Below are 24,754 nucleotides of genomic sequence, written 5' to 3'. Positions count from 1 at the left end.
AGGGCTCTTACCACTGTATGATTTGTGACTACATGATTTTTTTTGTTGACTTGATTTAAGAGTGCCTCTGATTGAATGTGCTTCTTGGTATCATCTAACGACCACTGGTTCAACAATTTTAACAACTCTACAAAATATTTACTTCCAAACTGTAGCATATAAGCCTAAAGAGCATATTGCAGAGGCCTTTTGGGGGCCATGCAATGTATACTTGACAACATTACAGACAGGATTGACAAGGTACTTATAATAGAAGTAAAATCTAAAGTAACTAATCTCGCTTCACAGCAAGACTCTCGGCATAGTTTCTACAGTATGGGCACTGCAATATAGCAGGTAGTTGCAAGAGTAAATAATTGGTAACTTCTAGCAACCATGCAAGAGGAAATGAGCCCCAAGCCCCACCTCCTCTGCAGATCAGCCAGCAAGCACCCACATTCTGATTTTCTGTGAAAGCATAATTCTGGTGTTGAGAGATTCATACTCTGACTCCATAATGTACCAGCAATAGTCTCTTCACTTATTTCAAAATGAAAAACAAACATAATGAGCTATGCACAATGTAAAGCAAAGTGCAGCGCACAAAACATTTGATAAAGACTACTACTGTACAACTGCTTGATGAGGCTAGCAACATCACAATTTCCACTGATATCTTATGCAAACGTACTTCATAATGCACCATTAAGCTATAGAGCCCTCAGTTTTTCATTACAGTAACACAAACATTTGTGTTTCTTTGTTCTAAGATGTTAAATCTCACTGCTAACTCCTACACTGCCACAGATAGCATACATCTTACAAGCACAATGGCATGTTGTACGGGCATAGGTGAAATCTTTACTTAGCAAAGATGTTCTTACATACATTCTCTTTCTGAACTGGGCTTCACCAGATGATGCATAATACCAGTAACCAAAAACTGGTTACTTCTTCAATATTTATATGTAGAAAATAAAGCTATTTCAAACCCTCTCCCATAAAATAGCTCATCAGGGTACAATTCACTATGAAATCACATTTATTACCCCCCCCCCCCCTTGCATTCTGAGGCAGAATTCATACCTATATTCACATTTATCACTAATGCAAATTTTTCAGGTCCCACGTTATTGTAGAAAGGAAACTGTTAGACTGAACTATATTTTGTAAGAATTTTCTTGTGATAGAACTTACCTGCAAACGATCTTTCAATGCCAGTGCCTTCACAATACTTTTTTCTTAAATGAAAACTATTTAAAATTATTGACAAACGAAGTTTTACTTCAGCATATAGCTGCACCTTATAATTGTATCACCAAAAATGATATACAATGCCCTAAAGTTGATAAGGATTATTTCATTACCAGTTAGCAGAACTGATTTTGCAAGTCATTACACTTCAGGCAAACTGTTTATGAAAGATTAACATCAAACACTGGTGTGCCTTGTATGCCTTTCACTGTGAGACTGTATCTGCTTGAAGGGATAGTAATCACAACTTTGAGTGAAACTAACTGCATATTAAACTAAAAAAGCAAATTCAGTTCCAAGTAATAAGAGGGCTTTCTTGAAACCTTCAACACAACCTGAGATTATAAAAAGTGTGAATATAAGCATGATTCATGTCAAAGTATGATGAAATACAATTACAGGTAATGTTTTGACATAACTGTAATAGCAGTTGAGACATTTGTATTTTCTATTCCTCCTGCAAGATCATATCATCCCAGCCAATTCCTTATCCGAGATGAAACACCTCCCAACCATTTCACAGCCTCCAGAAATAGTCTTAAGTCAATTTGAGCCAAATCAAGACTGTGATCCCCCCCCCCCCCCTTTCAATCAAAGTTGTCAAATTGATACACCAGGATTTCAATGAACATTGTTATGCAGCATCAAACACCACAATGACAACACACTATTTTTAATGGATCAGTGTTAGGAGAATTATGTAATATGCAACTTCACCAATTGTCATCTCGGTCAGCATGTAGTGACAAACAAAATTTCATTTTAGTCTATGAAGATTGTTAGCATAAGCCTTTTGTTGCTGAATATATGTTTGAACTTTCGTCCCTCATTTGGGGAGTCACTACATTGCTCTTTTTAAACTGTTAAAAAATTTTCACTGTTCATCATAATTTTGTCACTCTTTCCCCTTCTAATGCATGAGAACTGTTAACACTGGACCCATCTGTCAAGGTTCATATGGCACCAAAATATATTTACCTCGAACACCAACCAAAGTTCTCAGTGGCTTTTGCTAGTAAATGAAACTTAATACTTTCAGTCAATCAAATAGATTCAACAGCTTATGGAGAAACATGTACAGCACCAGACAGGCATCCTGGCTATTTACAATGCAAATAATGAATGACAGTTAGGAAGATAATTAGTTTGTCACATCCAGGACCACTTCATCTGTGCACCTTATAATGGTAATTATCGTGCCTGTCAGGCACACTGATTTTGCTGTACATTAATGAATTAATTTTTTTAACTACATTTCCTTTCAAGAAGCTAGATGCCCCTTTAATACCCACAATAATTAAGCCTTTTACATAAAATAAAACTCAGTTCCTCAGCAGCGATTCAATGTGTCTTTTTCAAGCCTTGTTACATGTAGTACCAGCACCTTATAGATAAAAAAATGAAGTAATATTCCAAACAATGGTTTCTTTCAGATTTCAGATCAAAGCTCTATTTATTACAAAAATGTGAGCCTATCTTTATTCTACGAATCTCTCTTTGGTTTTCAAATACTAAAGTAAAGCTTCTATAAATTAACAGCTTTACCTTGGAGCAAGTAACCATCATTCCATTGTTGAACCTTAAGTGAAGCACAGCTTCACAATGATGTATTAATGTGTTCACCATTTCACCTGTTTCTACTTCCCATACTCTAACTGTTGAATCACTTGAGCCGCTGATGATGACTTTATCATCATACTGCAAGCACAATACAGAACCTGTGTGACCTGTCAGGACCTGAAAAAAACAAAACATATCTAACATTAACAAATCACAAAACAGGAAACTCTCACAAAATTTTTACTTATACGATTATCATGATCAGCTTACACACAATACAACAGTTGTTATTGGGTGAAAAATAGCTGCTACTATTACTTTATCTTATATTCTTCCAAAAACTTGCATAACGAACAGTACTCGAAGGTAGACTTAATTTAAATGTTGCAGAGATTTCAGACTGCTTCCAGGCAATTATAGCCACCGACAAAAGAATTTGTTACAAATCATACAAAAATTTCTATTCTAAGCTGAGTCTCCTCAACCAGGAATTTTTTTTTATCACGTGACAATTTAATAAGACACCAACTAAGGGAAGTATGGTCACTGGAGGAAAATTGTGAAAGTATAGAGTACAACAAAAGAAAGTCAGTGACTTTACTGCATAAAGCAAAATGAATTTATATATGACAATATTCCGTGAAGTCACAAATAAAGCTCACCTATTTAAAATTATGTCACACAACATAGCAGCAACATAGCAGCTCTAGTTTTGGTATAGAACAGAAATACATTTCAGAAAATTAAATGCTATTCATATTGCAATGAAATTTTCCAGACATGAGAAATGACCATGTCAGAGGATTGAGGACTCTTACCTTTCTGTACCTTCTACATATTAAGAAAGAAATTTCTTTTTCAACCTTTCATTCCCAGGACTGGTGATGCTGCTTAACACTTCCTCACGCACACTTCACACTTCAAAGAGGGACGAGATCAGGCGTGTGAAGTGTAGTTGTAGCAATTTTATTTTCGAAGGGTGCAAGTTAACTCACTGCAGGTCAGACCTACACTGGCTTAAACCTCACCCCCCCCCCCCCCCCCCTACAGGGAGCTTCTAGGTCCAAAACATGTCTATTCCTGGCTGCAGCAGAAAGGCAGCCGCTAGTGTCTGCAGGTGTTACATTTAGTCTGCTGAGCAAACTGAGTATTCCTTCTGCTTCTCTAGACACTTCAAGCTCACAACTGGATCAGAAAGTATTCTCGAAATGACACACTATAATGAAATATTACTTAGATTTAAGTGTAGCCGACAAACAAGGGTCACTGTAGTGGCACACTTAACTGAGGCTTTCCTATTGCTGATGTCTGCCTTTTGAGTTATGGAAAATATGATGTGCTCACGCAATCTCTATTATAAAAATCAACCTGGGTTTCGCAAAACAAATTTCGCAAAACAAATTTCGCAAAACAAATTTCGCAAAACAAATTTCGCAAAACAAATTTCGCAAAACAAATTTCGCAAAACAAATTTCGCAAAACAAATTTCGCAAAACAAATTTCGCAAAACAAATTTCGCAAAACAAATTTCGCAAAACAAATTTCGCAAAACAAATTTCGCAAAACAAATTTCGCAAACAAAACAAATTCCACAAAACTCAGCTTGCTCTGTTTCTTCCTAAAATGTAGTGCACTGTACACAAGAGCATCCAGATTGGTGTCGTGTTCCTTGACTTCCAGAAGCCATTTGATACAGTTCCACAGAGATGTTCAATGAACAAAATAAGAGCTTATCAATTACTGGGCCACATTTATGAATTGATGTAAGACTTTCTGGCAGATATAACTGAACAAAATAATTATTGGGACAAAACGAACAGATGTAGAGATAATTTCTGAAGCAATATAGGGCCATTACTGTAAACAATCTACCTGGAAGCTACATTAGGCAATTCACAGATTATGCTGTTACCTGCAGGAAGACTTAAGTGAAATGCTGAAAGACCTGTACATAATTGACAATTGGTGCAGGGACTGGTGGTAGAACTCCAGTGGCAGTTGCTACAAGGGACGCGTTGTGAATCATCATGGAGAAGTTTAGAGGTGCAATATTGAAATTCTACGAACATCCATTCCCAACTTCTGTCTCTCAAAATGACCTTGATCAGAAAATCATAAAAATTATAGCTTATATGGAGATTTATTTAGTCTCTCTTGCCATACATAATTCACAGTGGCACGCATGGTCAGGTACCTCACAGAGAGAGAGAGAGAGAGAGATAGTAAAGGTAACAACTATATAGTAGTTGTCATAGTCTTGGTAATGTAATATGCATGCTTGCAAGGGCAGAGAGGGAAGGACGTTTTAGCTCTGAGCTGAAGAAGCACAATATCCAATAGCTTAGCAACAACAATTTCCATTTTGTTTATGTCTGTCAGTGCTTCAATGCCCACACTTTGATGATTAATTTTTGTGTGTTCCATCCAGGACTTCAAAGTAACAAGTAAATTAGCACACTGTTATGGATGTGGGTTCTATAATCTGCGAACTGTTAACCTACATACATCAAGAAATGTTTTATTTCTGTGTGTCATATTGTCACACTTGGTCTGAGAAAGGAAAAACACTTCCCGAAGACAGCATTATGTGAATATATCTTAACCCATTTTTAGAAGTATTTAAGATATTTTTCTTCTTTTTCAATAACGTATTAATAATGCAAGTTTTCTGCCAATAAGCCCATTTCTCTGTAAGCATATGTGTCATTTTCCCCATTAAACACATAAACCCATGTAATTATTACTCTGTTTTCACACCAAGTCATCTCAGCTCTCTTTGCAATAATTTAAGAGCCTTTAAGATTCCAACATGTAAGGCGCACATCACTTAAAAGATTTTTAGGGAAAAAAACTCATTTAATACATCTACTGCAAAACAATTATAACATACATGCATGTATATCAAATATATACGCATGTAAGTAGGAAAAAGTGCTCACCTTTTAATTTGCATCCTCAATGCCCCAAAAATTCATCCTCAGACCTGAAGGAAGATATACTTGAAGCCACCATGTCAGAATCTGAATCCTCATACAATAAATTATCCTCTGTACCATCCAGTGCATTACTGATTCCACACTTCTTAAATGATTTAATCACCGTTTCAGTTTTTGACGAGTCCCATGAACCTTTGGTCCACTCACAAACTTGAAAAATGCAAGGTCTCTTCCTCCTTCCTGACAGTGTACTTTCAATATTTGTAGATTGCATCCATCTGATCCACTCCTCCTTTGTAACTTCCCTAAATGGTCTGTTCAAGCTTACATCTATTGCTTGAAGTGGACTAGTTAGCCCTTCTGGAACTTCAGGTAACCTAGTTTTCAATTCATTCAGTCTTATTTTTAACTTCCTCTGTTCTGTGAGAATGAAACTGATCAAATGCTAACACTGTAGACTTCTTCAATGAGGCTCCAGGTCACATAGACCAAATTTTATCCATCCACAAGCTCCTTCCTACTCCATCTATCCATCCAGCCATTATTGTGTACATGGGCTAATACCCTTTTGTCAACCGCTCTATAAAAAGTGGCTTTCTTTCGAAGAAAGAAAGGTGGTGGCAATTTTGTCCCATCAGCATAGCAGGATAAAATGACTGTAGTCTTTTCATGAGCTGAAGTTTTAACAATAATTCTTTTTGTGCTATTGGAATACACAGTTCTGTCAGAAGGCACATCAAACATTAGTGGAGCCTTGTCACTGTTTCCTCTCAGTGAAAGTTCAAACTTTTCTGTTTCTCTCACGTTAATGACAAATCTATGAAATTCAAAAATTTCTTCTTCACACTTGGTTGGCATCTTCTGTGATATTTGTGTGTCTGCCCACATACAAAGCCGATGAATCTTCATACAGCTTTAACACACAATGTTTATCCAGGAAAATTGGTGATGCCTTGTTAGTGGATATTGCTTTCACTTTTTGAATGATCATTTTTGCAGAAATTTAAATTCTCATTCACCTGTTCTCTAAAATCCAAGTATTGGGTTCTGCTTCAAGTTTTGGCCATTTAGCAGTGCCACTTCTCGGATTATGTTTATTGCTAGGTTCTTTCTTCAAAAGATTTTCCCGATTCTGCAAAGACCTTATTTTCTTCAGCTGGAGTTGGTCTGAAACACCTCTCTGTAGTCCTGTTCCCACACTCTCCAACAAATGCAATCACTTGCAGCTTAAATGCTATTGTACAGCAATGGCATTTTTCAGCCACAGTTTGTAAATAAAACCACAATACAGTTATGACCAGTAGAGCTCCAGACTAAGAACAACAATATTTGATGCCTGAACATCCAGTGAACACACTACAACCAAAATGCCCAAAATTCACAAGGAAACTGACAATGAATAGCTTCAAGCCCATTTTGAATAAATGTAGCATATCAACATCTACCTTAACTTGCCACTAGTAAATAAGACGCGCACAGTTTTTGTTCTATTTTCAAAAAGAAAAAAGTATGTCTTATTAGTCAACAAATATGGTAACTACAATTACTGGGACTTCTTTTCACTAGAAAGTTACTTATAGTTCAAATTTTCTACATTAACTCCAACCAATTTTCTCTGTTTTGGAAACTAGTCCTCTTATTGCCAATAGGTTTTATTTATTTCAGGTTTCCTTTTTAATTTTGAATATGGCACTAGTCTCTTTTCACAACAGTGATAATGTTTAATCTTTATGACTATCATGCCACAGGCTCAATGCAGTGTGCTCCTTAACGTATTTGTTGATTACATGAGGCCATCTGACTGACTGCAGCCTTAAGAGGAAGACAACTGAACCCATCATATTGACTATTAGTAAACTTAAATATAAATGCATTAGGCAAGCAGCAGAGGTAAAAAAAATTGCTTGTTGAATTTTAAACTTGAGAATTTCATCAATTACGAGAGATATTGATATCAGATAAAGGAAATCAAATAAAAATGCGTTATACCGATGTGCACTGCAGTGTACTTCTGTCCCATATTTTAATTGTGTTGTCTCTTAGACCAGATACTATCTTGTGGTCATCATACTGCAAACAGTATACACCTTTAGAGTTCTCCGACCTGCAGTTAATTCTCTGCAGGTTATGTCTTCCCATTCTCCAATTGTTTTCTATACTCTGCACAAAACAAAGCCACAGGTAAGTGTCACTGGGTAATTACAGCACATAACAATCTCATGGGCAATGACAAGATCGTACATCTACTCACCTCAATATCCTGAATAATTTTGGGATACAGTGATCGGTAAAATGAGTGATTAGGATGGCTTTCACCAGGCTTGGGCTTGAACAAGTCTTGTATCCTGTAAATACAAAATCAGAAATAAATGAATTATATCAAACTGAACTCTTATTCAATATGCTGAAGAGAGGAAAAAATGTCCTCTCAAACCTACCAGCCTCTCCTTTCAGCCAACCCCCTCCACAGGGAATCTGTTCTTGCCTTCCTTTCAATTAATTTTTTCCACAACATCCCTTCTGAAATAACTCTGTACCATTCTCTACAAACTAATTCAGCAGAGCTCAGTGACTCTGCATCCAGGTAAGACAGTATATTTTCTGCAACATGGTCCAGACCTTTTTCTACCACAGAAAAAGGAAAAGCAATAAGCCCAGTGTAAATTACAACAGAACCAGTTTGAAATTAGAATTACAAAAATGACTTCATACCATATTAGGATCAATACTTACAATAACAACAGTGATATTTTATGCTACAACACACAGACTCAGAAAACAGGAACCCAAACTTCAGAAATTATAACAAATATGTGCAGCAAATAAAACAGTAACATACTTGGTAAAAGTGAAATGAAGTCCCTCTGCAACATGGGTTTCAAATATGTATTTATATGGCCATGCTGATAGTGGCACATGCGTGAGAGCAAGTGCTCCACAAATTCTACTTGATCTTGTTCGCTCCATTTTTCAAACATCTTTAAGCACACTTCTCTTTCAGTCACATACTGTGGTGATGGTTCTTTCTTCCGTGCAGGATCATAGAGTATCGTCATTGGGTACTGAAAAAAAGTGCAAGAAATAATTACTTTTTTCCACAATAAGCAAAGCAGTTGTTGCAAACATCATACAATACAATAACAGCAACAATCTAGTAATTTATTATTTCAAAAGCATGAATGATATCTGCTACTTTTATTTGGCATTTGTAGAAATACTTTTATTTTATAGAAATACTTTTATTTTATAGAAATACTTTTATTTTATAGAAATACTTTTATTTTATAGAAATACTTTTATTTTATAGAAATACTTTTATTTTATAGAAATACTTTTATTTTATAGAAATACTTTTATTTTATAGAAATACTTTTATTTTATAGAAATACTTTTATTTTATAGAAATACTTTTATTTTATAGAAATACTTTTATTTTATAGAAATACTTTTATTTTATAGAAATACTTTTATTTTATAGAAATACTTTTATTTTATAGAAATACTTTTATTTTATAGAAATACTTTTATTTTATAGAAATACTTTTATTTTATAGAAATACTTTTATTTCTTGAAGTTGGTAATGAAAATACCGCTAAACTGAACAAAATGGTACAAGACAAATATAAATGACAGTACAAATATGAAGGTACCGGTTGTGAACCTAACGATATATCAATAATAGATGTGACCATTATTGTTTCTTTGTTCCTGTTCATTTGAAATTCACACAATTCATCAATATGTAGGATTAAGTTTACACAAGACTTCCTTCACATTTTAGACTGAGAACACCTGATATCCATTGTTGGATATCAGTAAACTGAGCTGCCAATAATGAAATGTTTGAAAGGAGGCCATATTTCACAGACATTACATGCCCAACTATTTAAATAAAATCAGAGGTTGTAATCCACATAGCTGCTTGGTGGCATATCACACAAGCATCAATACACACAGCTCGTAAATTGACTCGATTGTAGACATGTTTTCTCCTGTTTATGTTATAATATGTATGAAGCTGTATGATGTTTTACTACTTCTTGTAAATTTAACATTGCACAAACCCACTACATCTTCCAAAGTACAATACATGTTATGACTTAAGTATCCCATGTATACATAGTAGGTATGTTTGATTTTGTAAATAATTTTATTTTACTGTCCTGAATGTGATGATAATAATAATATAGTTTCTTATCCAGAGTTATTGTTCTCCCATGTTCATTCATTCATTCCTTTTTACATAGGTGCAGTGTTTCTCAAATGATGCTGTAGTAAATTAAAAAGTTTAAATCCTAACTGGATCATTCCAGCCTCTAATCACACAAATTGTATGATTTCCAGACTTCCAGTTTCAATTTCTCAGAAAGTTGCAATCAAATGTGTGTAAAAAAAGATGGGTGGGGGAAGTGAAGTATGAAGAAACTAAATAACAACTCAGAACAACTTCTCTGCACTCAGCATAAACAATGTGAACATTTGTGCACTCTGATTGGCAGAATTAATGGCCACAGTAAACTGTGGAATAGTGAAAAGACTGCAATGATTAAATTGCAAATGCAAGATTAAAAGTATTCACAACATGAATTTTTTTGTAAGATGTAGTCATACAGCAAAAACAAGTAAAAATTTTGGATATAAAAAAATTGTTTTTGCAAGTTAAGAGATGCATTCTTTGTACTACTGTGTAGTTAAGTACAGTCTTCAGTTCTACCAACCATACAAAGATTTGTTTATAGTGTGAATGCCTCTTCTGGTCTCCCCAGTTATACTTTTACCTAAATTCTGTATGCACCCTTTTGCTGAGTACTGTGTTATGGAAGCCCTAGACAGGTATGCTGCACATCTTTCAGAAGTGCAGTACAAATGAAATCTACAAGATAAAAAAATGTTGGACGAAATGCATTGACCTGAAAGACGAAGCAGCAGCATAAATTTTAACTTTTTTTACATAAAGAAGGTCGCTGTCAGATATATTTATAATGTACCACTGATGCAACAGTGGTGTAAGAAAATGATTTACGTAGCAGTCTCCTGTAGTATATTGATTTTTATTCTAAAACAACATAGCAAGAGTAAATTCGCAGATTTCAAGCTGAAGAAAAACTATAATCCTGTACACCGTTCCACACAATATGAGCGGAACATTAACACTTTTCTATTCCTCCATTTTTGGTAAAAAAGAGATTGTCACTGCATTCCTATGCAAGATATATTTGCTCACTTTTAAAAAATCCCTTTGATAAAGCATCGGAAAACTGCAATGCTTTAATTATTGCATTGAAGTGCTACAGCATGACTGGCCAAAAATAAGCAAAAACACATTAAATTTGTGTTCAGCTGTAAGTCAGATGCTTGTAAAGGTTAACATTATAATTGCAGCATGGCTTGTGTTACCACTAATAAATATGGACTATTATATAACTAGAATTTATATCATGATCTTGTCTGTAGTACCTTCCAACAATAACTTCACTGTTACGGATAGAGAATGGGTTAGTAAAATGTTGCGAATTTTTTACTAAAAAACGATAAAGTTAAAAATGTGTCATGTATAGTGCAGTTCCTGCCAATTATGTCAACTGGTGGCATCCGTTCATTTTTTTATGTTGATGATTAAAGAACATACTGGCTACTTCCCTATTCTTTTCAGGTGTGAATTATTGTTTTTAAGTTTTGAGCTAAAATCTTGCACATTTAAAATAGCATAGCAAGTTGAAGAATTCAACAGCATAAATTAAGGAGTTCTAGAATGTTGTATCTGAAGTATGTGCCGCATGCATAGCACTGAAATAATTTCAAACTACTTCAAGTTTTTTTTTTTTTTTTCTTTTCAATCTATGCCTTCCATGAAAGACATTGATATCCTAACTTTTCTAGATGTTAATCTTGAGTAAAAACATTGTCATTACACTATTGCGTGGTGAAGCAATTTTAAAACCACACCAAAATCAGATATATGTAAAGAAGGCGTTTTTCGCAACAGCGTTCCATTATCGCAATGTGTATGTATTGCATAATGATGTCTGCCCAGTTCCAACTCGAGATTGTTACATGACACGGAGCCAAAGGGAACATTTCTGCAGTAGTCCTATATAATGCGTTCTCACAGCGTTGTGAGAGTCTTCGCTGCTTGAGAAAGTCCAGTCTCCTTTCCTCTTTAAGAGTCACGCGATTAAACGCCGAGGGAAGCTCCGCTTTCACTTTTCGGCGTCGCTGTTCCACGTCGGCCATTCTCTCTGGCTAGTTTCCGCTGTCGAAGTGCAGCTGGCTGGAAGTTCCAACAACGGATTTCGACAACGTAACAGCTTTTCCGTGTACCCTGGTAAACCTTTGACAGTGAGGTCTCGGAAAAACTAAGAACAGTATCTACCGGATGGTTATAATAAAAAATGCAGCTGCTCACCGAAGTCCAATGTGGCTGTAATTATCGTATGGCAGCGAAAATTTGTAGATATTGTAATGTGTTACTGCGGAACAGATTTAAGCTGGGAAAAATTTGTTCGCTTTTGGCCACCAAGTGGAAACCTGGCGCTGTGAACGCAAAAAAAAAAAAAAAAACCACGTATAGAAATCTTTCCGTACGTAATGGACTAGGAACAGGATGTCGACGGAAGAGGTCAAACAAATTAGAAAGGTATAATGTTGATTTTATTATTAACTGCAGCTGACAGTTTGTTCAGTGTGAGCAGTGGAGACACAACATGCTGTACAGCGCCAGATTTCCACCTGATGGCAAAAATTGGAACTAATTTCTTCCAGCGTAAATCTGTTCCGCATTAAAGCATTTGCGTATTTGACACGATTCGCTGCCATACGGTAATTACAGACCACACAGGACCTCCGTGAATAGCTGCACTTTAATTACAACCACCCAGTACGATGTCGCGTTTCGTCTGTATCCCGTCGATTCCTAAAAGCGACTAGTCTTTTGCTAGAGAAAAATGCTTCATCAATACATTCTGGTTAATATTCAAATAAAACAGTTAGTGCACAATGTAATTGATTATTACTTACTTCGCTCGTCACCAGATCTGTGCTACAGAGCGATGTTTTTCAATCCTTCACGTGTTGTTAAGTACACTTCTCGTGAGTCCTTTATCTGATTTCGTCGTTAAATACTCGCATATGACGAGCGAAAGCAGTAATAGTGGTTTAAATTTGCCTCAACCTATTCGCATATTAACTTAAACGGCAGCTACACTCCTGCGTAAATAAAGTTTAGTTCACAGTGCTTAAATGATTACAGCAGTTTACTACAAACCTACATTCCATTCTGGTTTAAGGAGCGTGTTAGCTCCTAGGAAAAAGGTACGTGGAGAGTTCGTAATGCTTTCATGCTTACGATTACCTCTATATATCGTTTCTCAGGTAAGTAACGAAGGCACAATTTTTTCTGTAAAATCTGTCACACCACGGGAAAGAAGAATTGCACTTTTCCCACCCCATATTCATTGCTGTCTGACATTTTAGTGGATATAATTATGGTACAAGGATTAAGTACTTGTGTGCAATATGAAAGACTGCGGAATTTCAGAAACGGCTACAGCACGCTCACTATTACCCAGTTTAATGCGGACCCGAGACGATATGGATCCAAACCACAAATGCACCGAAAAACTTATTTATGCCACTTGCAAAACATGCTATACGCGACGTTTGAAAGTTCACTGTATTACTAGTTACTCGCCGGAAACTGGCAACTTATTTACAAAATTACACTTGTGTGTTCAAATGTGTGTGAATTTCTAAGGGACCAAACTGAGGTCATCGGTCCCTCGTCTTAAAAACTACTTTAACTTATGCTAAGAACAATACATACACCCATGCCTGAGGGGGGACTCGAACCTCCGGCGGGAGGGGCCGTGCAGTCCGTGACATGGCGCCTCAAACCGCTCTCCACTGAGCCCGGCAATTACACTTAAAATACGCTATTTCGCAGCACTTTGTTTAGCGAAACAATTGTCCGAGTTTTTTTCCTTGTGTTCATCATTCCCTACTTTTCCTAATGACTGTTCTCATTTTCCAAAGCGTCAAGACATCGGTATAGTTGAACGAAAATAACACAAATACTACAACAAAACCGAACGGGTAAGCAATCGCTAATGACGAAATAAAACAGCAAAAACCGCATGAAATAACGTACTGAGATTACAGAGAGTTATTTCTTTTCGTATTTCTCGTTTCGCTTCTGTTAGAAAGGAGTCAAGTTCTTCATAAACCGCAATGTCGGTGGTTGGTAATAATATTCAACATCCCATATAAATTTTAATTTGAGGCCCCACCGGTTGATGTATCCAAAAATATGTGAAGTTTATGTCTTCCACTTCGTCGCAGTCACAACGTGGAGATAGCGCTATGCTTGCGCAGTGTATGTGCTGAGCACAGCAGCAGTGGTTGAATTTCAACCACGCTGCTGCAACTGCAAATTTCAGTGTACACGTCAGTCCATGGTACCACGGTACGGTTGATAGTACTGGTGCTACTTGGACGTATTATTTTCCTTTCGTTACCCGAGAATCTTGCCATTCTTTGTCCCATTCATTCAGAACCCTCTTATAAAGCGGTAATAGATCCTCAGCTGGAATTTAGCCCATGTTAAGTATAAAGGAAATGCAGTGACATTACAGAAACGAGGAGCCGAAATTGACTTACCATTTGTTTACAGTGAAATTACATTTATAGATGACGTTGAAAGTGATCCCCTGCGACATCAATACACAGCTGTGCACGTCTAAGTATGTTCAGATACAACCGTCGTAAAGTTCTGTATTCTGTCAATTTGTTTCATAGACCTTGCCCTTCAAGTGTCCCCACAGCAAAAATCACATTATGTTAGATCCAGCGAAAGCAGTGACCAAAATATTTCCTGAGAGTTCGTTCCTCAGCGAAGATATATGTACTTGGTCCAGGGATACCTTAGACGGGTGGCATGTTGCCCTTTCTTGCTGGAAGAAGCAGTATTGACTTTCACATTCAGTGAGCTGAGCACAAAATGTATCAAAAATGTCCATATATGCAACCGTGTTGAGAGTGGTGTCGGAAATTATATGTCCTATGGTGCGCATTCCTGTTACATTGCACCAAGCGTCGATTTTCTCATCATGAAGTGGTTGTTGACACACAATATTACTGTTCTCCGTTGCCCAATACCTCGTGTTCCGCGAAATTACGTGGCCAAAAAGATAAAACCATGCTTCATCACTCATGGTATAAAGGAAAGGGTCTCAATGTGGCTTCATATTAAGACTGTTCAATATCGGCTGGCAACTCCTACTTACAAGCGCCTATTGGGCCAATTTACGTGTAGACTTCTGGATTCTGAATAATTTGTCGGCGTATACCTGCAATAGCTTCTAGTGGGGGGAACTGAAGTAATTCTTTGTCTTTTTATATTTTGCATAGATCTGCAGAAGCTCCAACTTTTATACAGACACTGTATTGCTATCGTTGCTGGTAGTCCTTTATCCACGTACCTAACCTGGAAAATTTCGGGAGTTTCCTAAATCGAACCCGTTCTCGCATGCTTCCCCAATTTCAATTCTTTCTTCCATCGAAAAACTCATTTTGCAGACCGCAATGAGAAATTTCGAATGTGACATGAAATAAACTGAAAAGCTGACAGAAGAATGCTAATAATCTGTTATTGTATAAAACTGTTGTAGCTGTTTCATTTGTAAGTCGAAATATTGCATTCGTATTCGAAGCGGAGGCGGGCTATTTTTAACTGCGCCACCCTGTATATCCACGCCACTTTGCTGCTCGAATCTCCCTTCGCAGGTGTCACTAGTTAACCACCCACGGACTTTCCGAAATCTACTTCTTCACGACCAGAAATTTGAATTCTAAACGAAAATATTCGTTCTAATAATAACAATAATTCAGTTTTCCTTCTTTTTTTTTTCAAAAAATCGCCTAACAATGCCGGATAACTGGGATCTTGCTGTAATTGAATATAATACCAGTTCATGTGTTTTAACTGACTTGGATGAGCACAGCACGGGATAGGAGGCGTGGAAAAGTTCGCACTTGGTTGCTTCCACTGGGTGTTCAGATCCCCCGCGCCATTGCCGAGCGCACAGCCTCCGCGCGCTCATTTTCACTCGAGTAGCAGCCCTCAAAGCGGCCGTCCGGTACAGGGTCGAACGCAAGCGCTGCAGCGAGTGGCGGGCCACGCCCCCTGCAGCCAGCGAGGCCCCGGCCTTCAGCCCAGGCCTGGCCGCTGTCTGCCTCTGCGTTCAAAGTAACTTCGGGGAACAAAGTGCAGAAACAGTGGGAAATCAAATTTCCTGCCTTCATCTACACATCTTCATATACTCTACGACGCACCGAAGATCGGGTAATGTCGAAGTACATCTTTTGGGACTGCCTATCGCGATTTTGTTCTCGAATCAGGTTCTCTTTTTCCTTGGCCCTACACACAACAATGGAGTTCACAGCTGGTAAGTTTGTTGCATGCAGTCGGAAACACCATACACTAACGAGTCAAAACATTACGACCACTGCCCACCGCGAGGCTGAATGCCTTCTGGTGGTGCTGCGGGCACGTGATGCAGGAAGGAAAGAATTAAGCGGAACAGAGGCGAGTGTGTAGTCATAATAGCGAATATACAGACCTCAAATTCGGAAATCCACTGATATAAGCGGTTTTGACAAAGGGCACATTATTGTGACGCTGCGACTGGAAACGAGAATCTCGAACGGCGAACACATTTTTAGACCTATTTAGTGTTTGCTAAAGTTATTTAAAAGGCTGTGTAAGCAAGGATAATTGATCATTTTATATCACATAACTTGCCATCAAATGTACAGTTCGGCTTCAGAAGTCGTTTAACAACTGAGCGCTAACTTTTTTTTATTTAACCCGACGTTTTAATTTCGCAGAATGGGCATATGATCAGTGAAACTGAACAGTTCAAATTTCTAGGTGTTCAGATAGTAAACTGTCGTGGAAAGTCCACGTTCAGTATCTTGTTCAAAGACTTAATGCTGCAATTTTTACTATTCGACCGGTATCTGAAGTGAGAGATCGTTCGACATGAAAATTAGCATACTTCGCTCATTTTCATTCGCTTATGTCGTATGGTATTATATTTTGGGGTAACTCTTCCCATTCTAAAAGGCTATTCTTGTCTCAGAAGCGGTTTGGGCAATAAGTGGTGTACGTTCGCGAACCTGTTGTCGACCCCTGATCACTAGCCTGGGTATTTTGACATTGGCCTCCCAATATATATATATTCTTTACTGTCTTGTCAACAAAATCAGCTTATTTCGAAAAATGAGCAGCTTTCCCTCAGTTAATATTCGGCAGAAATCCGACCTGCATTTGGATCGGACTTCCTTAACTTTTGTGCAGAAAGGTGTGCAGCATATCGCTCATGGATCACTCCTATTCTGTTGGGGAGGTTCTTGAAAAATTAAGCTGATTCTTATTTTATATTGTTGATTGCGTTTACTGAAACTTATGGCTTGACTGTTTTTTGGGTACATAAACATTTTATTTTTATCTGTTATTACTTTTAAGTTGTTATTTTACGTATTGACACGTTCCATGACAGAGATTGCTCCTCAATTTGGTCCTACGGAACTTTACGTGTAAATAAATAAATTTAAGCCTGCTATTGTCGTGAGCACCTATGGAAAGTGGTTTAAGGATGGTGAAACTATTGGGCGTCCAGCATCATCACAGAAAGTGGCGCTCGGAAGATCGTCGGCTGTGTAACTCAGGATAGGCAGAAGTGTTTCGGAGCGCAGGGTTCGAAGACCACTGTTGAACATGGAACTTGTGTTCCCTTTGTGTTCCCGGGCTGACTAGACGACACAGTCAATTAAGATTTCAGTGGGGACATCACTGAACAATCGCATTTTTTTTTTTTTTGTTACACCAGGACGTTGGTTGTGTCCTTGCACGCCGTCATCCAAGCGAATGGCTGCTCGAAACGTGCACAGTGCCACAGAGAGAGACCCGGTGCGAGCAGAATTACGCTATGGGGTATATCTAGTTGGTCTATATGGGACTTACTGTGGTGCTCTAACACCACGACGGCAATGAAGTATGTGATAATTATTGCGGACCACATGCATCCATTCATGGATGAAGTCTTCTCTGATTGCGATGACATCTTCCATCAAGATAATTCTCCGCGATAAGGCCAGAATCGTGCTGCAGTGGTTTGAGGAGCGTGACAAAGTGATATAGCCAGCATATGCCCCTGATCTGTACCCACTGGAACGCACATCGGGCGCCAGCTGCGTCCCCACGAACCACCGCCCCGTAATTTGCGGGAATTCAGTGACCTGTGATTAGACATCTGGCGTCACATACTTTTGAAAATCTATGAAGGACTTGTAGAAGTCATCCAACCAGAATCGCTGTTTGAAAAGTGTACCAACACATAAGTAAACAAGTGATCATAATGTTTTGGCTCATCGGAGTATATTTCTTTCATTCTCTTCACTGCTGGTGTATCATTCTTCATAATCTCCCTTTATCTCTATAGCTGAATCCCAACGTCTCGGAAGATCTATTATTCCATGCAGGACATAACTTCTGTTCATATGTCGAATGGCTCCAGTAACTGTGGCAGAAAGCTCTCCCACATGATACCAATGCGTAGGTTTTTTCAACTTTGGGAAGTAGAAGTTTGGTGGATTCACATCCGGGCTACTGTAGGGACGATGCAGCAGAACTTCCCATCCGCATTTGCGCGGTTTTTGGGCTACAACATTGCCGATATGCGGGCGAGCATTCTCGTGGAGAATGGGCGCCCCAGCCTCCAGCGACTGCATTGATATTACACTTTTTCCACATGGGACTGTTTACGATTCCTTGGTGATCGTAAGCAAAATCGTCATTTGCTTGAGCTTTGATTGAGCGCGTCGAAATTTTTTTTTAAGCATCTGAAGCTCTCCACTTACTAGACAGTGATTTCGACTCCGATTCAAAGTCTCTAAGCCGCGTTTCGCCAATAGCGACAATTCCACACACGAATCCTTGAATTTCAAACCAAAATCGTCGTTTGAGCAAGACTGCAGAAGCCACGAGTTTCTGCTTTTATTCGGCAGTCAAACAGTCTGGGCCTTATCTAGCAGAAATTTTCATATTCTTCAAATCATTTGTCAGTATACGGAATACTGATGATGTGGTAAATTCCTGTGGCTCCAGAGAGTTCCTCACAAGTCGCACTGCGACCTTCAGAGCACCTGCCACAAATTTCACACTTCGTATCCCAATGTGAAACTGTTCTACAGTCCACTGCAAACTCACCACGAATTTCACTTAACGCACTGTGGATTTCTGTCAAGTTTTTGTCGCTTGAAGTTTCGATCTTGATGTACGATTTCTGATCTTCAATAGTCGCAGTACCCGAGATTCCTGTAGGGTCCATTTCTACCTCTCGCCAATTTTATGTTATAGTAAAAGGGGGATAAAATTTGTGCTGCTTCTTCGAGCGCCTAACTACATCTGACGCAATTTTCACTGTGTGCGCATCAAACAAGCAAAAAGTAAATAAACTGAAGAGCCAAAGAAACTGGTACACCAGCCTAATACCGTGTACGGCCCCCGCGAGCACGCAGAAGTGTCGCAACACAAGGCATGGACTAGACTAATGTCTGAAGCAGCGCTGGAGAGAACTGACACCATCAATCTTTCAGGGCTGTGCATAAATCCGTGAAAGTACGAGGCGCTGGAGATCTCTTCTGAACAGCACGTTGCAACACATCCCAGATATGCTCAATAATGTTCGTATCTGGAGTGTCTGATTGCCAGCGGAAGTGTTTAAATTCAGAAGAGTATTCCTGGGGCCACTCTGTAGCAATTCTGGACGTTTGGGGCGTCGCATTGTCTTGCTGGAATTGCCCAAATCCGTCTGAATGCACAATGGAAGTCAATGGATGCAGGTGATCACCTGTCAGAGTCGTATCTAGACTTATCAGTGGTCCCATGTCACTCCAACTGCGTACACCCCACACCGTTACAGAGTCTCCACCAGCTTGAACAGTCACCTGATGACATGCAAGGTCCTTGCATTCATGAGGTTGTCTCCATATCCTTAAACGTCCATCCGCTCGATACAGTCTGAAATGAGACTCGTCCGACCAGGCAACAAGTTTCCACTCATCAACAGTCCAATGTCGGCGTTGACGGGCCAATGCGAGGCGTAAAGCTTTGTGTCGGGCCGTCATCAAGGGTACACGAGTGGGCCTTCGGCTCCAAAAGCGCATTTCGATGATGTTTCGTTGAATAGTTCGGACGCTGAGACTTACTGATGGCCCAGCATTGAAATCTGCACCAAGGGTTGCTCTTCTGTCACGTCTAACGATTCTCTTCAGTCGTTAGTCCTGTTCTTGCAGTATCTTTTTCCGGCCGCAGCGATATCGGAGATTTGATGTTTTACCGGATTCCTGATATTCACGGTACACTCGTGCAATGGTCGTACGGGAAAATTCCCACTTCATCTTTACCTCTGAGATGGTGTGTCCCATCGCTCGTGCGCCAACTGTAAAACCACATTAAATTCACCTAACTCTTAATAACCTGCCATTGTACCAGTTGTAACCGATCTAACAACTGCGCCAGACACTTTTTGTGTTATATAGGCGTTGCCGATCGCAGTGCTGTATTCTGCCTGTTTACATATATCTGTATTTGAATATGCATATACTTATACCAGTTTCTTCGCTGTTTCAGTGTAAAAAGTCTATGTACGTCATCGATTACAAAAAATATTGTTGAGTACGGCAGACAAGGCACAGCAAAAGACATCACCCCTCTCAAATCCGCACGTTCAATACCTGCACCGTGAATATTCATTTTGACTCAGCAACTCAGTTCGTGTAAATGTATCCGCAGTAACGCTTTTTATATCCAACAGTGAATACAGGATCTTCACTTTAACTACTGATCTGCCGCACGAAGAGTAACACAAAGAACGCCTGACAGTGAAGAGTGTACAATTGCTGCGACTTCATTCTTTCGAGCAACTCATCCTAATAGCACCCCATCTTAAATCGCGTAAATATTACTAGTGTTCTCCGTTAATCAGAGTCTGTAAACAACAGTACCACGGCATCAAAGGGTACGGCAATCTCTACAGGTGGAGCCGTTTGTCACCAAGACCTCCTTATCTGCCAACGCGGAGACGTCAGAGATCCTACAATGTTTTCTTTTAAAGATACAGGTTCACGCTCTCTTCTTGCATCCGTGGTGACTTTTTTCTAAATCTATAGTGACCAATATGGAAGAGTCAACTGTGCATCCAGAAAATTACTGATGTTCTACAATACCTCTGTGTAAGAAAGCCCCCTCGTACATATACAAAGTTCTGTACGCTGCCTGCTACCCTGTATCCGTTTTTAAGTTTACGGTGCACCAATATTGCTCAAAATTTGTACTGAATTTTTCTTATATTCTTAATTACAAGAATTTTCTCCGGAGTAGCATACTACTATCTGGGGAAATCCACATTATCTTTGGACACAGCAGAAATTCGGCTTGCAAGTAACTGCACATTGTGCTGTAGATAGAAATGTGTAGACTGTGCTCATGAATGCTCGGCTTTGACAAAAAACTGAGATCTGTGCACCGTGACTGTATGAATCCATCTAGTGAACACATTCACCGCGGACGACGCTTCTGTTCAGCGCTTTTAATATAAATTAACAACGAGCCCAGCATGATCCACTGTGTATGACACGATCACTTTCCTGGTCACAACCATTCCTTCAAATAATACTATCGGATCTCGTCGCGTTTAGGAAGAGTTACATTATACAAGGTGTCCCATGAAGAATGGCCAGTATTCAGGGATATGACGGGAACTATAATTCGAAGCAAAAATGTCTAGCAAACATGGGCTACAAAAATGCGTATCTCAAGAGCTAGGAGCACTTGTTCAGTAGAGAGAGAGATTTCACAGTACCGAAGATGAACAACTGCTCATAGCTCTTGAGATACGCTTTTTTGCAGCCCGTGTTTGCTAGACTTTTTGCTTCGAATTATCGTTCCTGTCATATCCATCCCTGAATAATGACTATTCCTCTTGAGACTTCGGTTTTTTTTTTTTTAATTTTTTCGCGAAACGCAGTATTCGAAAAACAATTAGGGCATAAGAACAAATCCTAATATTACTACAGAAGAGGAAAATTAAGTACGAGGAAAAACGACGTTGCGCTCGGATGGACACGTTTACTAAAGCAGGTGGTTGTGAAGGGGAACGTTGCTCAATACCGGAGCTTTGCGAACTGACTGCGCCTGGTTCTAGCGCTCACATCGACAAGGACAAAGATCGTGCAATGACCTGTTGACGGCGACACAATGGTATGATAAAAGAGCTGGCCAATGACAGCGTGATACAGTAGAAATTACTGAAATTTCCTACAGTGCAAATCCACATCCGTATACTCAGATTCAGACAACTCTCCAAAGAAGATAAGTGCAATGTCGTCCACGAGTAAATACAGTCAACAGGCGATCTTGATCGGGACCTCTGACTCACGGCTCATGGAAATAGACGGCAAATTGCAACTCTGCTACGACGAGACGTGGAATATTAGCCCAAAGTGCCCGCAATCTTGTTAGCTGAGGTGGCCTCGACACAGGCAGACGAGTTGTGTACGTCTCATTTGGTATCATAGCATTCGAATCGGGCAATCAAACACCGTGGACGCGTGCATTACTGACTGAAGCTCTGTCTTTCCACACGAGCGTATTTAGTACAGAGTCTGACAGCCAACAAGTTTGTTTAGAAACTGTGTAAAATGTTTATTATTTGGAACATAGCGCAACACCGTTGCTACGAGCTCAGACGGTTTTACTAAAAGAAAAGATGACATTAGCTGTGAACATACAGGCTAGCCCCTCATTGTTCCAGGGATTCTTCAGCAATACGCAGTTCTACTTTGAACAGTGGAGCTACCTCTAACAAAATGTGAAAAGTGATCTTATTGTTGAATGGTGGGTTGTTGGGTTGTTTTGGAGGAAGAGACCAAACAGCGGGGTCATCGGTCTCATCGGGTTAGGGAAGGACGGGGAAGGAAGTCGGCCGTGCCCTTTCATAGGAACCATCCCGGCATTTGCCTGGAGCGATTTAGGGAAATCACGGAAAACCTAAATCCGGATGGCCGGACGCGGGATTGAACCGTCGTCCTCCCGAATGAGAGTCCAGCGTGCTAACCACTGCGCCACCTCGCTGGGTGTTGGCAAAATGGCCAAACCAAAAATGTAATATAGCATGACCAAAAAATGTAGTAAAGCATTTATTCATCTTTTGGAATCCTAATTTCTTGCTTTATTACAATACAGAATTATTTCTATTATCTTTGAAAGTACACATACTATGGTTACAGGCTTTTTCTTCGGCCGCCGAAAGTAGCATTTTTTATTTGCAGTCATGGATCTAGGAAGAACTGTAATACGTATGATTTTCAAATTTACGTAAATAATGGTCTGGTTCTTTTTAATGAATTTTGCGTGTTAAAAATTCATATTAGTGTGGTATGCCTTTTTAAATTATTTTTGTTTGTGGAAGTGTCAGTTTTTCAAATACAGGTGGGGCTACTTAGAACACGCGTACTTTCGATTCGATTGTGGTTTTTTTCTCGCTTTTTAAGGGTTTTGAGTTAATTAATACAGAAATAATACCCGCATTAAGCTCTGGTATTTACATTAAAAAACAGAATTCAGTTGTTCAATTACATTCGCAAGAATAGTGTTTACGGTAATTCGCAACAAATGACTACTGCCCTACCTATATTCTATGGTACATTGGCATTTGCTACCGTTACTTAAAGCTGTTTCCTAATGTAAATACAGGGTGATTCAAAAAGAATACCACAACTTTAGGAATTTAAAACTCTGCAACGACAAAAGGCAGAGCTAAGCACTATCTGTCGGCGAATTAAGGGAGCTATAAAGTTTCATTTAGTTGTACATTTGTTCGCCATTTCAGCCAATAAAGTTTTTGGTCCCTTTTTCTTCGAAGGTGCTACTGTAACTGGACTACAGTATCTGGAGATGTTATGGAATTGGCTGTTACCTCAGCTCGAACAAGAAGCACAACAATTCATATTTCAGCAGGATGGAGCGCCACCACATTGGCACTTATCTGTCCGTAACTACCTGAACGTCAACTACCCGAGGCGATGGATCGGCCGCCAGGCAGCCCGTGACAGAGCACTTCATCACTGGCCTCCAAGAAGCCCTGATCTTACCCCCTGCGAATTTTTCTTATGGGGGTATGTTAAGGATATGGTGTTTCGGCCACCTCTCCCAGCCACCATTGATGATTTGAAACGAGAAATAACAGCAGCTATCCAAACTGTTACGCCTGATATGCTACAGAGAGTGTGGAACTAGTTGGAGTATCGGGTTGATATTGCTCGTGTATCTGGAGGGGGCCATATTGAACATCTCTGAACTTGTTTTTGAGTGAAAAAAACCTTTTTAAATACTCTTTGTAATGATGTATAACAGAAGGTTATATTATGTTTCTTTCATTAAATACACATTTTTAAAGTTGTGGTATTCTTTTTGAATCACCCTGTATACAACTTTGGATACTTACAGTGTTTCCATTCGTTGTGTCCCTACAATTGTTAGATCTCTTTTAAACTATCACTGAAAACTTTGCAGATTCGCCCAGAAAAAATTCCTTAGCACCGACAAATCGTCAGATTTTTTCCCTATATGATTATGTTTCAGACAAGCCCCAAAACTCCAATGAACCTAAAGTAGTACCCCATATAATGCGAACAACAAAGCTTTAAATGCTTGCAACAAAGATTCGCCAATGGAGATCTAGCTGGATCGCAGTTTTCATTTTCTTCTTAAAGATTATAAAAATACCAAAGACTCGTTATCTGAAAGCACACCTATGGTCCAAATTTATTTAATATAGATGAACACAAAAATTATATTTAAAAAATGTTTAAAAGCAGTCTGCGTAGTGCTTGGTCACACATTTTATTTGTTAACAGAAATTAGGCTACTCCTCCTCAACAATTTGATCGATACAAAATTCCC

The 24,754-nt window shown here is 38.9% G+C and overlaps 1 protein-coding gene across 5 annotated transcripts in view; it reads right to left on the bottom strand.

The window, feature by feature from the left end:
• Positions 1 to 24,754, bottom strand: part of LOC126414267 (beta-TrCP) — a 116,865-nt gene that overhangs the window by 41,164 nt on the left and 50,947 nt on the right. For all 5 annotated transcript variants that reach the window (XM_050083333.1, XM_050083335.1, XM_050083334.1 and 2 more), the window contains exons 2-6: positions 8,569 to 8,791; positions 8,168 to 8,354; positions 7,981 to 8,074; positions 7,719 to 7,889; positions 2,779 to 2,970 (exon numbers count right to left, since the gene is read on the bottom strand). In XM_050083333.1, coding sequence (XP_049939290.1) covers positions 2,779 to 2,970; positions 7,719 to 7,889; positions 7,981 to 8,074; positions 8,168 to 8,354; positions 8,569 to 8,791 — 867 coding nt within the window. The remainder of the gene's footprint in view (positions 1 to 2,778; positions 2,971 to 7,718; positions 7,890 to 7,980; positions 8,075 to 8,167; positions 8,355 to 8,568; positions 8,792 to 24,754) is intronic.

The sequence above is a fragment of the Schistocerca serialis genome, chromosome 1 (assembly GCF_023864345.2).
Source record: "Schistocerca serialis cubense isolate TAMUIC-IGC-003099 chromosome 1, iqSchSeri2.2, whole genome shotgun sequence".
Taxonomy (NCBI): Eukaryota; Metazoa; Arthropoda; class Insecta; order Orthoptera; family Acrididae; genus Schistocerca; species Schistocerca serialis.
This window is presented reverse-complemented; position numbering and strand designations above follow the sequence as displayed.